General features: G+C 57.6%; 1 protein-coding gene across 8 annotated transcripts in view; it reads left to right on the forward strand.

Moving 5' to 3' along the window:
• Positions 1-14269, forward strand: part of CFAP74 (cilia and flagella associated protein 74) — an 89730-nt gene that overhangs the window by 33846 nt on the left and 41615 nt on the right. For 7 of the 8 annotated variants that reach the window (XM_059875763.1, XM_024976794.2, XM_024976792.2 and 4 more), the window contains exons 5-17: positions 137-235; positions 1178-1282; positions 4237-4410; positions 4944-5054; positions 5367-5469; positions 5801-5958; positions 6857-7058; positions 7680-7727; positions 7968-8123; positions 9452-9625; positions 9953-10071; positions 12466-12532; positions 12918-13007. In XM_059875763.1, coding sequence (XP_059731746.1) covers positions 137-235; positions 1178-1282; positions 4237-4410; positions 4944-5054; positions 5367-5469; positions 5801-5958; positions 6857-7058; positions 7680-7727; positions 7968-8123; positions 9452-9625; positions 9953-10071; positions 12466-12532; positions 12918-13007 — 1606 coding nt within the window. Of the gene's footprint in view, positions 1-136; positions 236-288; positions 404-1177; positions 1283-4236; positions 4411-4943; positions 5055-5366; positions 5470-5800; positions 5959-6856; positions 7059-7679; positions 7728-7967; positions 8124-9451; positions 9626-9952; positions 10072-12465; positions 12533-12917; positions 13008-14269 lie in introns of those variants that run through there. The other variant, XM_059875764.1, reaches the window with a different exon arrangement.

Consider the following 14269-nt stretch of genomic DNA (forward strand, 5'->3'; position numbering starts at 1 on the left):
CATGAAACTTCACTCCTGAATGTGTGAGATGGAGGAGGAGAGGTCAGCCACCCCGGGCCTGGTCCCATCCAAGGAGAGGGAGACTGAGGCCTGGGGTACGCACGACCACTCACCCTGATTCTGGCTCAACTTCCAGGGGGGAGCTACGTGCCTGCCGCAGGAGGATGGAACTCCTAGTCAAGCAGCAGGAGAGTGTGGCAGCCGAGATAGCTGCAGAGAGGGCAGCCAACAACATGTAGGTCTGAGGTTGGAGGTGGGGCCTTGGGGCCAGTGTGTGAGCAAGGAGCCATGTCCACCCAATTGTGACCCGCATCTAGTGCCCACTGCACCCAGGTGGCAAGGGAATGGACCCATCTCCTGCCCTTGTGGGAATCTGACAGCTGCAGCAGACACCAGGAGTCAGGTGGCCACGACCCGGGAGGGAGGTCACTTTGATACGGGTGTCCAGGGGGCCCTCCCTGAGAAGGGGACCCACAGGCTGGGACCTGAGTGATAGAAACAGCAGCCACGCGGCACTGGAGCAGGAGCACCAGGGTGGGCTAGGTAGGGGTTGGGGGGAGCATCCAGCGCAGGGCCTCAGATGGCACCAGGTCACGGGCCTGCAGACCAGAGCCATCTGGTCAGTGTCACTAAAGGCCATTCTCATATAGATGACCCCACCCGCTTCTGCCCTTAGAGGGGGTATTTAGGGGCGGTGCATCTGTGTGTCCTACCCCATCACCACCCACCCATTCATCAGAGCATAACTGGGCTCAGATGACTGGGGGTCAAAGGCACTTGAAGTAGAAATTTCAAGGGGATTTCTTGAAGCGCACCACCCCCGCCAAGGAGGGATTGGCCAAGGGCGGGTCTCTCGGTGGCTTTTGTCCTCGAGATGCTTCTGGTTGGCAGATGAGTATGCTGGGTCCTTCCTGGGCCAAAACCAGGCTGGGCCTGCTGCTCTGAGGAGCTGGCAACCAGGGAACAGCTCCCCATCCTGTTAGAGAGGCCAGTGGAGCGGGTAAAGGCAGCGTGGTCAGATCAGTGAGAGTAGGCCCAGCAGAAGCCTGCCTTCGGCCATGTTTCTGCCCGCCCAGCTGACACTCATCTCCTGCAAGTGAAAAATCAGTTGAAGGCATGGCTGGCTGGGGGCCGGCAACCCCAAGGCCCTGATTGCCGCTGTCCCTGTGGTCCCCAGGGCAGCCATGGGCCGCCTGGAGGCAGCGTCGAGGCGCCTGTGCTCAGAGCTGAAGAACGAGCAGGACCTGCAGGCGCAGATGATGGCGGTGCTGCAGCAGAGCCAGTGAGTCCAGGCCGGCTGGGGGCGGGCGCCTGGAGACAGAGAACCACACTTGGCACTTGACTTTCAAGCTGCCTAAAAATGGAAGGGTAGCCAAGACTTCCCTTTTTGTTCAGTGTTTTTCACTTTCTCCACGTTTCTTTGAATTCTTAGGAACTGTGAAATCAGCTGCTTCTTCCTTTTTTCCTGCTCTTTGTGCCCCCATGGAACAACTGAAACGATTTTTAAATCTTTATGCCTTTTCTACAAGCATCCCCCCAGACCCCACCCCCTAGAGAGATACTCCACCTGGAGCTTGTCCTGGCAGCCCTGCTGTGCGCCAACCAACATCTGGGCTGCTCCTCACCAGCCTGGGACACCCCTGGTGGCCCTGCCTTTGTCCATCACTGTATCGTCCATTTAGTTTTTTAAAGCTTCTAACTTTTGAAAGAATTTCAAGTTTACAGAAGACTTGCAAAAACAGCACAAAGAATCCCCAGTGTCCCCTCCATTATCTGGTGACACTTTACAGCAAGAGGGTCCCACCTGGGGTGGTTACAGAGGGTTGTCCTGCCTCCACTAGGAAGGGCCTTCTGACCTCAATATTTCTGAAGATTCCGCCCCCAGAAGGGCCCCCAAGTTGCCTTTGTGTGATGTCTCCTCAGGACGGTGGCCTAGGATCCCCTACCTGGTGCCCCCCAGCAAGAGTCCTGAAGGCCACTGGTCCCCTTTCTTGGTGGGGGAGATTTCAGTCCCTTGATGGAGACGCGGTCTGCAGGGCTCCTTCTGCGCAGCCACGCTTTTCCTGTGGGAACTTGCTGGAACTTGTGCACTGTGTCAGCCTGGAGAGCCCCTCCCCGCCCCTCTCACGCTCCCGTTTTGCATTTACTGATGTTTCTCGCTTGAATCGGTTGTGATGATGGCTGCCAAAGGGCAATTTTCATTCACTTTTTGTGTGTGTGGCCCCCTGGCCACCTGGGGTGGGAGCAGAGTCCTCACCACCGGACCGCCAGGGAGGTCCGTGCAAGCAGTTTTCTAATTCTGTGAGTCTTTCTAAGTGTGCGAGTTCTCATCCTGCTGTAGAGAACAACGTCTCATGTCTCTCTGTGTCAGTGCAGACTCTCCAATTTCTTTTCTGCTCAGTGACTTGTTCCTGCTCCATCTTTATCGTCCCCAGTTTGGCCAGTGGGACCTCTTTCAAGCTGGCTCTCTGTCATTTTTCCAGCACTTTCTGGGGGTAACAACAAGTTCCAGGCTTGCTTGTTTATTGTTGCCCAGCTCTGGACCTGCCAGGTGTGCCCAGAACCTGGTTTCTTGCAGAGAGAACGGTGTTTAGGGATCCAGGGTGGGTACCAGGGGGACTCACTGCTCCAGGCTGTCTCTCAGACAGAGCTGGGAAGCACATGTTCTTCTGTGTGTCTGCTGAAACAGTTCATGCCTGGAAGTCCAGCTCCAACAAAAGCAGAGGCTCACCCTCGTCTCCCGTCTGACCTGTCCCGTCTCTCCTCTGACCTTCAGAGGCTCACCCTCATCTCCCGTCTGACCTGCTCTGTCTCTTCTCTGACCTTCAGAGGCTCACCCTCGTCTCCTGTCTGATCTGTCTTTTCTCTTCTCTGACCTTCAGAAACTTGCCGCTCATTATCCTCTGTGTTTTCACTCATTTTCCTCTGTGTTTTCACTCATTTCTCCTCCCACCAAATGCCAGTCTGCTGACCATGCCCAGCTGCCTGCTCCTCAGGCCCTGACCCAGGGAGCCCAGCTGCCTGCCCCCCTCATGTGGGCGTGGCCAATGCCCACTTACTTTCTTACTAATCAGCTAAGGTCTAATATACATGCAAGAAAACACACATCAGATGTCCCTTCGTGTGTCCCACCCATCAGCAGCACCGACCCCAACGATCATGGGTGTCCCCCCCGCCCCGCCTCATTAGGTGTGCGGACCCTGCAGTGCTTACTGCCTTGCGCCCACTCCTCCTCCCTACACAGCAGCCACGAGGCACCTCCCTTCATGGCTGCAGAGTCCACTGCCATTTGCGTCACGGCTGAGCAGGGCCGCCCAGGCCCCTCCTGGCTCCCACTGGAAGCCCACCCAGTTCCATGGCCCAGTCAGTGTCCGTCTTGGACAGCATAGTGGCCCCTCTGCCCTCTGGTGCAGTCGTCAGCTTCAGCTTCCAGCTCCATGGCCTCGTTGCTGGTTCTTCCTTGGATGTTGCTCCGTGAGCACCAAGGCTTGGTAAATAGCTCTGTCCACTGCTTGGTGCTTCCCTGAGCTGGCCACCACCTCTGGGCCAGTGTGTTCAAGCCTGTGCCCGTGGCAGCCACACCAGGGGTGTCACCTGGGACCCCTGGCAGCCCTCCCCTGGGCCTATGACCAACCAGAAGTCACCCTTGAACCTGTTCTCGGGGGGATGTGCCTTCAGGGCCCTCGGTGTTGCTGCTGGAGTCTGTGCGCCCAAAATCAAGGGCACCCCAGGCCACAGGGATGTCAACGAGCCCCCCCAACTCGCAGTTTGGGCTGAGGGTGGGCGGGCCACAGAGCAAGTGTCAGCTGACCCCAAGGCCATCCTCCGGGGGCATGTGTCCCATTCCACCTGGAGCCCTGTGGGCACACCTGACCTTGGGGGTTGGGAGCTCAGACAGAGCCACTCACTGACACCAAGCACCTGCTGAGTGCCAGACCCTGATCCCAGTGCTTAGGGGTTGATCCCAGCACTTAGGCGTCATCAGTGAGTAAAACCCCAGAAAACCTTGCCGCGAGGAGCCTGTATCATGGGGGCTGGGGCATGGTAAGAGGCAGATAAGAGGGTGGGCGCCATGTGGCGGGGCCTGTACTCCCCTGCACCCAGAGAGCAGAGCTGCGGTGGCAGGGGCCCAAGTGTCATTGGTCAGATGCAGTGCCACATCCCTGGAGTGGCTGCAGCACAGAGGGGTAGCCCAGGCTCCCACCCCTGGCTGACGTGAACACCTCCGCCTGCCAGGAGCGCCCTGTGGCAGATTGAGGTCCAGGAGGGGCAGCTAGAGGACGCCCGCAAGTCGGCCCAAGAGGAGGCTGCAGCCGCCAGGAGAGGCCTTCAGGAGCGGGCAGCCAAGCAGCTGCACCGGGAGATGGGGGCCTCGGGGAAGGCAGAGCGGAACAGGCTGCTGCGAGCCCGGTGCGTCCAGGCCTGGGGTCCTGCCTGCCCCCTCCCACACCTGCCCGGCCAGGCCCACCCTCCCAGCCCTGGCCAGAGTGGCTGGAGCCATGCTCACTCCCTGACCTGACAGTGGCTTCCTCCTGGACACCCAGCCATTTTCTCTGCTCTGGCCACTCCTTCAGCCCATCCTCCCTGAGGCCTGACACTGCCCACTCCCTGGGGGCAGCCCCTTCTGAGCACAGGGCAGGAGGACAAAGTGTGCCACAGGCCAGGGGGCCTGACCTCCCACCCCTGGGGAGTCCCTGCCCCCCATCCCACCTTCACAGGTTTCCTCCAGCTCCCACTCTACCTGTCGCCGGATCTCCTGCTTCCGTGGAATCTAAGCCCATGGACACCTGCGGGGTCCCCATCTCCCTGCCCCCGCCAGGCACGGTGTAGGGTCCTCCCTCATGCGTTTGCCCTCAGTCCCCTCTGGGTCTGCACAGCACATGTTCCTGTTCCCCCTTCTCCACAGCACATGTTCTCATCGTCCCCACCCACCACCCCTGCAGGAGATGCGTGCACCTGCAGAAGGAGCTTGGACTCCGGCAGCAGAAGCTGGTGGAGGAAGCCCAGAAGAACCACCGGAAGGCCCTGAGGTTCCTGAAGGCCTCGTTGGGGAGGTGCGTCATTCCTTCTCCTCAATCTCCTTGTGTCCACCTCACCCCTGCCAAGGGCAAGCCTGAGAAAGTGGGCCACTTGCCTTTATGTTGAAATTCTCTGATTTTATCATTGAACCCTCATGTCATCGTGTGCTTTCAGTTTTGAGCTGACAGCTGCTGCTTTCAGACAAGGACTGATCTAGAGAAATTGATCTCACCGTTTTCTCGCGGCTCATGTGCAGCCCAGCTCTCTTCCCGCTTGCACTTGGCTATTTCCTTGGGGCTCCTCCCAGCCCTGAGGCTGCTCAAGTGGTGACCAGGCCCTCCCTTCAGGATCCGTGAGCAGGAGCAGAAGGAGGAGCTGGAGACCCGAGAGCACATGCGCAGGCGCATGGACGCGGTGCTGGCCCTGAAGAACAGTATCTCCGCCAACCGGGTAGGAGCCCTTCCGGGATCCAGGCGGGACCGCATGCGCCCGCCTGCCCTTGGACAGCCTCTCAGGCTCAGCACACCGTGTGCTGGCATCCCAGGCCTTCCTGGGGAAAGTGGGGCCTGGGGGTCAGTTAGGCCAGGGATGTGGGAAGGAATCTGCAAGGGAAGCCCTGGAGGATTTTCAGGAGAGGCAGCTGGGGGTGCATGGGGAGTGGTGGTGACGTCCTCACCACCTGTGTCTCTGGTACAGTGTGAGGTCACCCACCTGATAGAAAGCTCCAGTGTGCCTGCATACACCTGCAGATGCTGGAGCCTCCATGTTCTCCTTTCCCAAGGAAACGCTCCGGAAATTTCAAGCATGGGGCCAGGCCAAGACAGAGCTGGCAGAACAGAAGGCCCAGGCGGAGAAGAAGGCAATTCTGGCCCAAGGTGGGGACGCCTTTAAGCACCTGTGCCATCAGCGCCGGCGCCAGGAGTTGGAGGCCCAGAACCGGTGAGCATGCTGGGAGCACCCCAGGGTAGTGGGGGCACGTCTGCCACAACTACTGAGGCTGCCTCTTGCCCTGCGTCTCCCTTCCACCCCCACCCCACGCGAGGTACCTCTCCTGGGCCTCAGAGCACAGCCCCTCCTGATTCTGCCACCAGGCATGCCCCTATGTCGAGTGGCTCACTCCTTTGTCTCTGCATGCCCAGCCCCCCACTAGCCCTCTCCTCCCTCCCAGAAGGCAAGGGTAGCCTGGGCTCACTTTCTGGTCTCAGGTGCTCAGTGGTGCCTCAATCCATGCTGCACCCCATCATCCCCCAGAACCCCTGGGCCTTCAAGGTCCCCATTCACAGGTCCTAGGCTGCGCCCACCCTGAGAGAAAAGGGTCCTCTGGAGGGCTTCCCAAGATGCTAGAGCGAGTTCACAGCTCTCCCACCTAGCCCAGCATTGCACACTAGGCTCTGTGTCTCCTCTCCCTGCTGGAGGCCCGTCCCTTCCCCTCTCTGGCTTCCTAGCCCCGCCCGTCGTGGTCACTGTTAGCATCTGCCCAGCTGTGGCTTCCTGGTCCTGCTGCTAGGGAGTGTCCCCTAGTCATACCATTGCCCCACCTGCAGGGGTCCCGGGATGGGGGAGAAGCTCCTTGGCATCTGAGGCTCTCAGTCCTGGCACGTGGGAGGGACAAGTGGGGAGCAGCACCCTCCCACCCAAGGCTGCCCTGGTCTGAGCCTCAGCCAGGCCGCAGAAGTCTGGGGACTAGGAGAGCAGGGACACGAGAGCCCAAGGTTGGCGCCCCAGGTCTCTGGCCCAGCCGCCCTTGGGCCTCCTCATCTGCTCCCCTGGAGCCCAGTGGGCCCAGCCTCTCGGGTCGGGGGCGTCTGGCTCTCAGCCCAGACAGCATTCCCTGCAGCGCCTTCGAGGAGGAGCAGAAGCGCAGGAAGCAGGAGATTGTGAGTCGGCTCTTGAAGGAAGAGGCTGTGGAGGACCGGAGGAGGCCACGGCCCGAGCCCCCGAGACCCGCAGGCCAGCGGAGCCTGAGGGACCAGACCTGGAGCTACGTGGCCACCTTCTTCGATGGGCAGAGCACAGAGGCCCCGCTCTGCTGTCCCCTGGTGAGCGGATGCCCTGGCGGCAACAGGACCATGCCTGCCAGCCAAGATCAGCACCACGGAGAGCGCCCTGGCCCCAGAACCTTTACTTCCTGCTTGCGTCTGATGCCCCACCCCCACCACCAGGGCCTTGGATGGCCTCAAGGCTCCCTCCCAAGGCAGGCGGGTGGCAGCCTCCCGGGGCTCTGGTGCCTCACCCACTGAGAGGCAGACCCCACAGCCACCCGTACCCTAAACAAGATCGTCTCGGGCCGCCTTACATGTGCATCGTTTTGGTGACCTGCTTACTGTGCCTGAAGATGTGGGACAGGGATCTTGGGACCCTGTCCTGAGCCCGGTGGCCCTTCCACTTCTGCCCTGTGCATCCCCAACCTGAAGGCCCAGCTCACTGGCTCTAACAAGGGTGCTGCCGGCTGGGCCCCCAGGCTTCATTGCATGTTGCCCCCCAGGGTCTCCACTCCTCTCAGTGCCCCTCTCCACCCTGCTGTCCTGGGCAGCGCCCGCCTGCACCTCCTGCTGCCTCCTCCCTATTGTCTCACCAGCCAGAGTGCTCCTGCTCTTCTCCGCGGGGGGCCTTTCTCTCACCTGCAGCAACGTCAATCTCCACCCTTATCCCTATTCCAGCCTGATGTCCCTGGACAGAGGCCAGGTCCAGCCCAAGAGCAGATAAAGGTCTGTGAAGGGGATTCCAGCACATATGTGGGCCCTGGAGAAAGGCTTTCATGATGTGTAGACATTTGTACTTTAAATGGAAGTGACAAACGATGTGTGCTCTGGTCTCTGATGCAGAGTGGGGCCTGGGGTCCCAGGGTCCTCCTTCCCATCTATGTGTGGGGGGCCTAGGGGCCTGGGGGGTCCTCCTCCTGTCAGCATGTTCTCTTTTCTAGAATGAGCCGTGTCTTTCTCCCCCAGCTCCAGGAGACCAGGTCCAGATTCTACCAGTCCTCTCCGCTGCTGACGGCCATCTCCAGTGAGTCTGTCCAGGGGGACGGGAGCCTTGGCGGGGAGGACACACTGGCTTGGCCGGAGATCCCCGGGCTCTGGAAGGAGGACTACAAGCCTTTCCAGGTAGCTCCTCAGACACAGACACAGCCCCGTCTCCCCCACCCACCCTCACCCCGTCCTGATGACTGCTGGGGCCTCGGTCATGGGTGCTGCTCTGCGGCTTCTCCTGACTGCCTCCCTGCCCCATAGCACACAGGCCGGCAGGGGCCGCACACAGCAGATGCAGGCTGGGGCTCAGGGTGGGGGAGTGAGCCCTGATTCCTGCACTTACCACTGGGAAGCCTGTGGCTGGAAGGCCTGCTCACACTTCCTTTGACAGCCTTCTGTCAGGGCAATGGTCATCCCAGCAGGCATAGCTCCGTGAGCCATGGAGTTGGCAAGTATCCAGTGCACGTGGCAGGATGCTGGCCCCAGCTCTGTTTCTGGCCACCTGGGAGGGCGTCACCTCTATCTATGGGCAAACTCATTCCCGTCATTCTGAGGGCCAAGCCATTTGGTTCTGCTGGTTCTGAGGAGGCCTGGCTGACTGGGCCGGAGCTGGGCACTACCCCACTCAGGCTTGGGGTCACTGCGCAGGGGTCACCAGTCAGCAGGCCAGCTTCCACCCCAGAGTGCGAGGGCAGGAGGGTGCCAGTCCCTGGGTCGGCCCCGGCACCAGAGCCAGGCCCCCAGAGGCTCCCTGTCTAAGTCACTGAGACTGTCAGGGCTGCACCTTTGTGCCCCTTGAAAAAATTTGCTTCCTGTAGAAATTTTCAAAAACTTTTTCTTGGCCTGATTTTAAAATACTTTCAAACTGTAGTAGTGGAAAAGACTCTTGAGAGTCCCTGGACTGCAAGGAGATCAAACCGGTCCGTCCTAAAGGAAATTAACCCTGAATATTCATTGGAAGGACTGATGTTGAAGCTCCAATACTTTGGCCAGTTGATGTGAAGAGCTGACTCATTGGAAAAGACCCTGATGCTGGGAAAGATTGAGGGCAGGAGAAGAAGGGGACAACAGAGGATGAGATACTTGGATGGCAATGAACATGAGTTTGAGCAAACTCTGGCAGATGGTGAAGGACAGGGAAGCCTGGCATGCTATAGTCCATGAGGTCGCAAAGAGTAGGACACGACTGAGCAACTGAACAACAACAAAAAAACCTAGAAAACCCCCCTCTGCCATTATTTTCCAGAAATCCTCTAGATTGTGGATGGCTCTGCTCAGCCTCTTGTCCCCCACCCCCACCACCTTGCTGGTGCCCCACCTTGGATGTTGCATGCTCCCCTCCCCACGTGGCTCCCTCTCCACCCCATGCGGCCTCAGTGACCCTGGCTGTTCGTGTCCCTCACTCCCCAGCTGCCCTCAGGGAGGCCTGGCCAGGCTTTCCAGATGGCCCTGTCAATCCCCAGGTATCCAAGGAGGATGTGGACCGGAAGCCAGTGGGCGGAACAAAGATGGACAAGGACATCCTGGCGCGGACAATGCAACGGCTACGCAGTGGGGTGATCCACAAACAGGTGGCATCAGGGCGTGAGTTCAGAGGGTGCCCCTTCAACAGCAAGCCCAAGTTCATCCACTTCAAGGTGAGCCCAGAGTCCCGGTACCAGTGTCCTCACCTGGGACTGAGGGTGACAGGGTCCCATGGAAGGGCTCAGGCACCGGCCCAGGAGGGCACTGGTCCTAGGGAGGCCGGGACATCACAACTTCCCAGTCCCCCTGGAGGAGCCAGGCACCACCCAACCCTTTGCTGGGAGACCCACACCCGCTGGTCCCCAGGCACCCCCTTCCTGCCCGAGGCGGAGGTCCTGGGAGACCAGTGAGACGTCCTGGTCTCCCAGGCATGGCTGTCAGGTGCCGAGAAGCAGCCACCAGAGAGCTTTGAGTATTAACTTTTCACTCGCTTTACCTAGGACTTTGATGTGGGCAAAGTGTACAAGAAGAAGATCACGCTGATCAACGCCACCTACACGATTAACTACTGCAAGCTGGTGGGCGTGGATGAGAGCCTGCAGGACTTCATCCACGTGGAGTAGGCAGTGGGGCGGCCATGGGCCGGGCCTTAGTCCCTGCAGCTGCTCCCAGAGCCTCTTTGTTTGAACCACACTTGGGGCCCGCGGGCATTTTCTGAAGTGTCTCGGTCCCCGTCCTCAGGCCAGCCCCATTTTCCCTGATGAATGGCTTGACATTTCCTCCTCTGTGTTTTGAGGTCAATGGCTCTGAGTGAGAGCTCCTTGTGGGGCCTTGTGCCTCCTCAAAGTAAAGAAAAAAGCCGTCTTTATTTCAGGACTGTGTACTTGAACTCTTTAAATTTTCAGTCTGCTCCAGAGTTTCAGGTTTCTTCTCTTGAGACCCTGCTGATGCCTGAGCCAGATCCTCTCGTCTGTGATCCCTTCTGGTCCCTGGAATCCTCTCTTCCTTCTTATTTTGTTTTCCCTCATTTCCCTCATAACGACCGTTACTGTGTCTCTCTGCAGGGCCCATTTCTCTTCTGCTCTTTAAGCGTTTTGACTTCTTCGTTAAGGGTTTTTTCTCCTGCCCTTCCTGGCTTCTGCTGCTCCTCCTCATCATCAATGGGGAGGTCCCCGGGGCTGTAAGTACCCAGGTGTGCGTGGCTCCTGCTGTGTGAGTGCTGCAGCCTCCGAGGCCCTGTCCGCTGCCTGCGGTGCCTTCCAGGGCTGTGCCGCTGGCCGGGGCTCTGGTCAGTCTCCCCATTGGACTCACTGTCCGTTCTGTGCAGCTTGTGAGCCAGATGCAGGATCTTCACTCCCTTTTCTGTCTTCCCTTGTTCCACGTTTATCACCCGCGTGTCCTCCACTGTCGGGCGTGCTGACACTGGGGCTTTCCGTGTGGCTGGTTCTCCCTGTGGATCTGTGGTTTCTGGAGGAGTGGGCGGGGGTGCACAGTCGGTTGGTCACATCACCTCGGCCACCCCAAGTCACCCTCCCCAGCCTGGATCAGGACTGTTTATGGGCAGCTTTTTCTCTCAACACCTTGAGGATATCCCTCCCTGTCTGCTGGCTTATGCTCTTGCCGCTGGAAGTCGGCTTTCCGGCCAGTCCCCTGTCTTCATAGGTTATCCAGCCTCCTCTGATCGCCATGAGGTTGCCGGGCCCTTGGGGTCCAGCATGTCCACCACCGTGTCTGCTGTGGATCGCTGTCTCCTAGAGCCGTTTTAGAACTCCCTGTGCTTCCTGGTCAGGCTCTGCCAACAACTGTGGACATCCCTCCTCCCTGGCCCTTCACACACTGTCCCCATCCATCCTCATGGACTGGCCCTCTGTGCTCGACTTGAAACCTGTCTGCTCTGCACCTCCATGCTTCCTGACCCCTGTATCACACTGCCCCCCGCCTTTGCCGTCATCTCTCTGAGCAAGTTTCTGGGGTCTGTCCCTCCATTCACTTCTCTCTTTTATGGTATCTAATCGGCTGTTGAAATTACTAATTTCATTTCCAATTCCAGTTGCCATATTCCTCATTTCTGAAGGTCCCAAGCTGTCTTTCAGATCAGCTGATATTTCTGGTTCTTTTCTCACGTCTGTAAAAGTCTCCCTTCAGTAATTCTGCCGCCTGAGGTCCTGGGGTCTGGCCCTGCCCCTTGCCGTGTCCCTGTTGGTTTGTGCACAGCTTTCAGGTCTGGGTTTTGACCCATCCACTGGTGAGATGCCATTTGGGACTCTGTTTGTCTAACACCACTTCCCTCCCAACACGAGGAGCTCGGGTCTACTTCTGCCTTGAGCCCCTGGGATGCTGCCAGCCAGAGACAGATTTTAATATTAAGTTTTTGCTTGTGTTTTCTAAGCAAAGTACAAGAGGTAAAATCCAACTTTGTGAAAATGGACCTCGTGTTTCATGTTAGCAATTTTGTGGGGGGCTCCTTTTTTTCAGACAAATTCAAAGTCCTTCCAGAACACTGGGAATGTGAGGCTGTTTTCCTGATCCTTTTACTTGAAGTGGGGCTCAGATGGCTCCAGTTGAATGTAGCACCTTCAGTCCCCCGCCCTGCCTCCCTGCCTAGCTCACAGCCCATCACCTTGAAACCAAAGTCCTAGACCCTTGGTTCCAGACCTGGCTCATGCCCCCAGGGAACCATGACCACTGCTCACCCCATAGCATCTGTACCCTCTGGGGCCAGCCCCTCCTTCCCTCCCTCCTTCCCTTTCCCCTCCCCCTCCCCTCCTTTCCCCACTTCCCTCCCTCCTCTCTCCCTCCCCTCCTTCACTCACACAACTGACACTCAGATGTCCCTGGAGCATCTCCTGTGGACTGAGCCCCAGGGAGGCAGCAGGGGCTCAGCCCCCGGGACAGGGTGAGAAGGAGGTTTCAATGGCCTGCCCAGGCACTGGCTGTCTGGGACAATGGCTCCAGCCCATCTGTGGTCCATGAGGGCAGGAGGCTCAGCCCTGCTCCGTTGTTGTTCCCGCAGCTTTGACCCCCCAGGCCCACTATCAGCCGGCATGTCCTGCGAAGTGCTTGTCACCTTCAAGCCCATGGTGAGTGTCAGTCCAAAAACCAAGCTGTGAAAAAAGGGGTTTTCTACTATCTCGAGAGGGTGGTGGGTGGAATTGGGGTCTCCGCTGCCCCAGGCTCCACAGGATGTTGTTATGGAGGAAGGACACACTGTAATGCAGAGGGAGTGGCATGTGGCCTCCACTTGGCTAATTTCCAAAACATGCTGGAGACTCTTCTTCAGCTCAGACAGGGTGACACGGAGGCCCTTCTGCATCCCTGGGTGGCAAGTGTGACTGCTGATGCCTGCGGGTCCAGTGGGGTGGGCTGCAGGCCCCTTCCTTAGGCAGCAGTGGGGGTGGGTTGTCCAGATAGCACGTGTCACATGGAAGCTGCAAATGTGTGGGTGGTCGGGGTTTTATTTTTTAGATAAACAAAGATCTGGAAGGAAATGTCTCGTTTCTGGCTCAGACAGGCGGATTTTCTGTTCCACTGAAATGTTCAACAAAGAAATGCTCTGTGAGTTTGTGCTGAGCATCGGGGGTGGGGGGGAGGCGGGTCTGAGGCTGGTGTCTGGGGAGGTGGGTACCCACGCCCATGCTGCAAACTTCCAGAGAGTCTGCACAGGGTGGCATCCAGCTTGCAGGACCCCTGGGTCAGAGGAGACCCTCGGGCTCGTCTCAGGAGACCTGCTCCTCCCAGAAGCTCTGTGGTGTCACCTGATGGGTTTCTTTTGTAAATTATAGTCACCATGCAGCTTTCACATCCCCAGAGCTTGTAACTGGAGTTCGTGCCTTCTGATCCCTCTACCCATTCTACCACCCCCACCCCCGCCTGAAACCACAATCTGTTTGGTTTATTTTTTTCATATCTGTGAGCTCCATTTTTTTTTTTTTCAGATTCCACCATAAGTGTAATCATACAGTACCCATCTTTTCTACCTGACTTATTTCATGTGTCATAATGCCATTCACATTGTGCCAAATGGCAAGGTTTCCTTTTTATGGCTGAATAATATTCCATTTTATATCCACCGCAATTTCTTTATCCATCTATTTGTCGATGGACCTGACACTTAGGTTGCTTTCATGTCTTGGCTTTTGCAAATAGTGCTACAGTGAATATGAGCATGCAGACAACTCTTCTGATGATACTGGTTTCATTCATTTGGACGAATACCCAGACCTGGGATCACTGGATCATATTGTAATTCTCTTTATAATTATTTGAGGAGTCTCCATACTGTTCTCCACAGTGGCATCACCAGTTTATATTCTTACCAGCAGTACATAAGGTTCCTTTTTCTCCACATCCTTGCCAGCACTTATTACTTATTTCTTTTTGATAACAGCTATTCTAATGGTACGGAGAAGGCAATGGCAACCCACTCTGGTACTCTTGCTTGGGAAACCTCATGGACGGAGGAGCCTGGTAGGCTGCAGTCCATGGGGTCGCTAAGAGTTGGACATGACTGAGCAACTTCCCTTTCACTTTCCACTTTCATGCATTGGAGAAGGAAATGGCAACCCACTCCAGTATTCTTGCCTGGAGAATCCCAGGGACGGGAGCCTGGTGGGCTGCCGTCTATGGGGTCGCACAGAGTCGGACATGACTGACGTGACTTAGCAGCAGCAGCAGCATTCTAATGGTATGGCTTCCCTGGTGGTTCAGTGGTAAAGAATCTGCCTGCTAATGCAGGAGACATGGAGATGCAGGGTCGATCCCTGGGTTGGGAAGATCCCCTGGAGAAGGAAGTGGCAACCCACTGCAGTATTCTTGCC

The sequence above is a fragment of the Bos taurus genome, chromosome 16 (genome assembly GCF_002263795.3).
Source record: "Bos taurus isolate L1 Dominette 01449 registration number 42190680 breed Hereford chromosome 16, ARS-UCD2.0, whole genome shotgun sequence".
Taxonomy (NCBI): Eukaryota; Metazoa; Chordata; class Mammalia; order Artiodactyla; family Bovidae; genus Bos; species Bos taurus.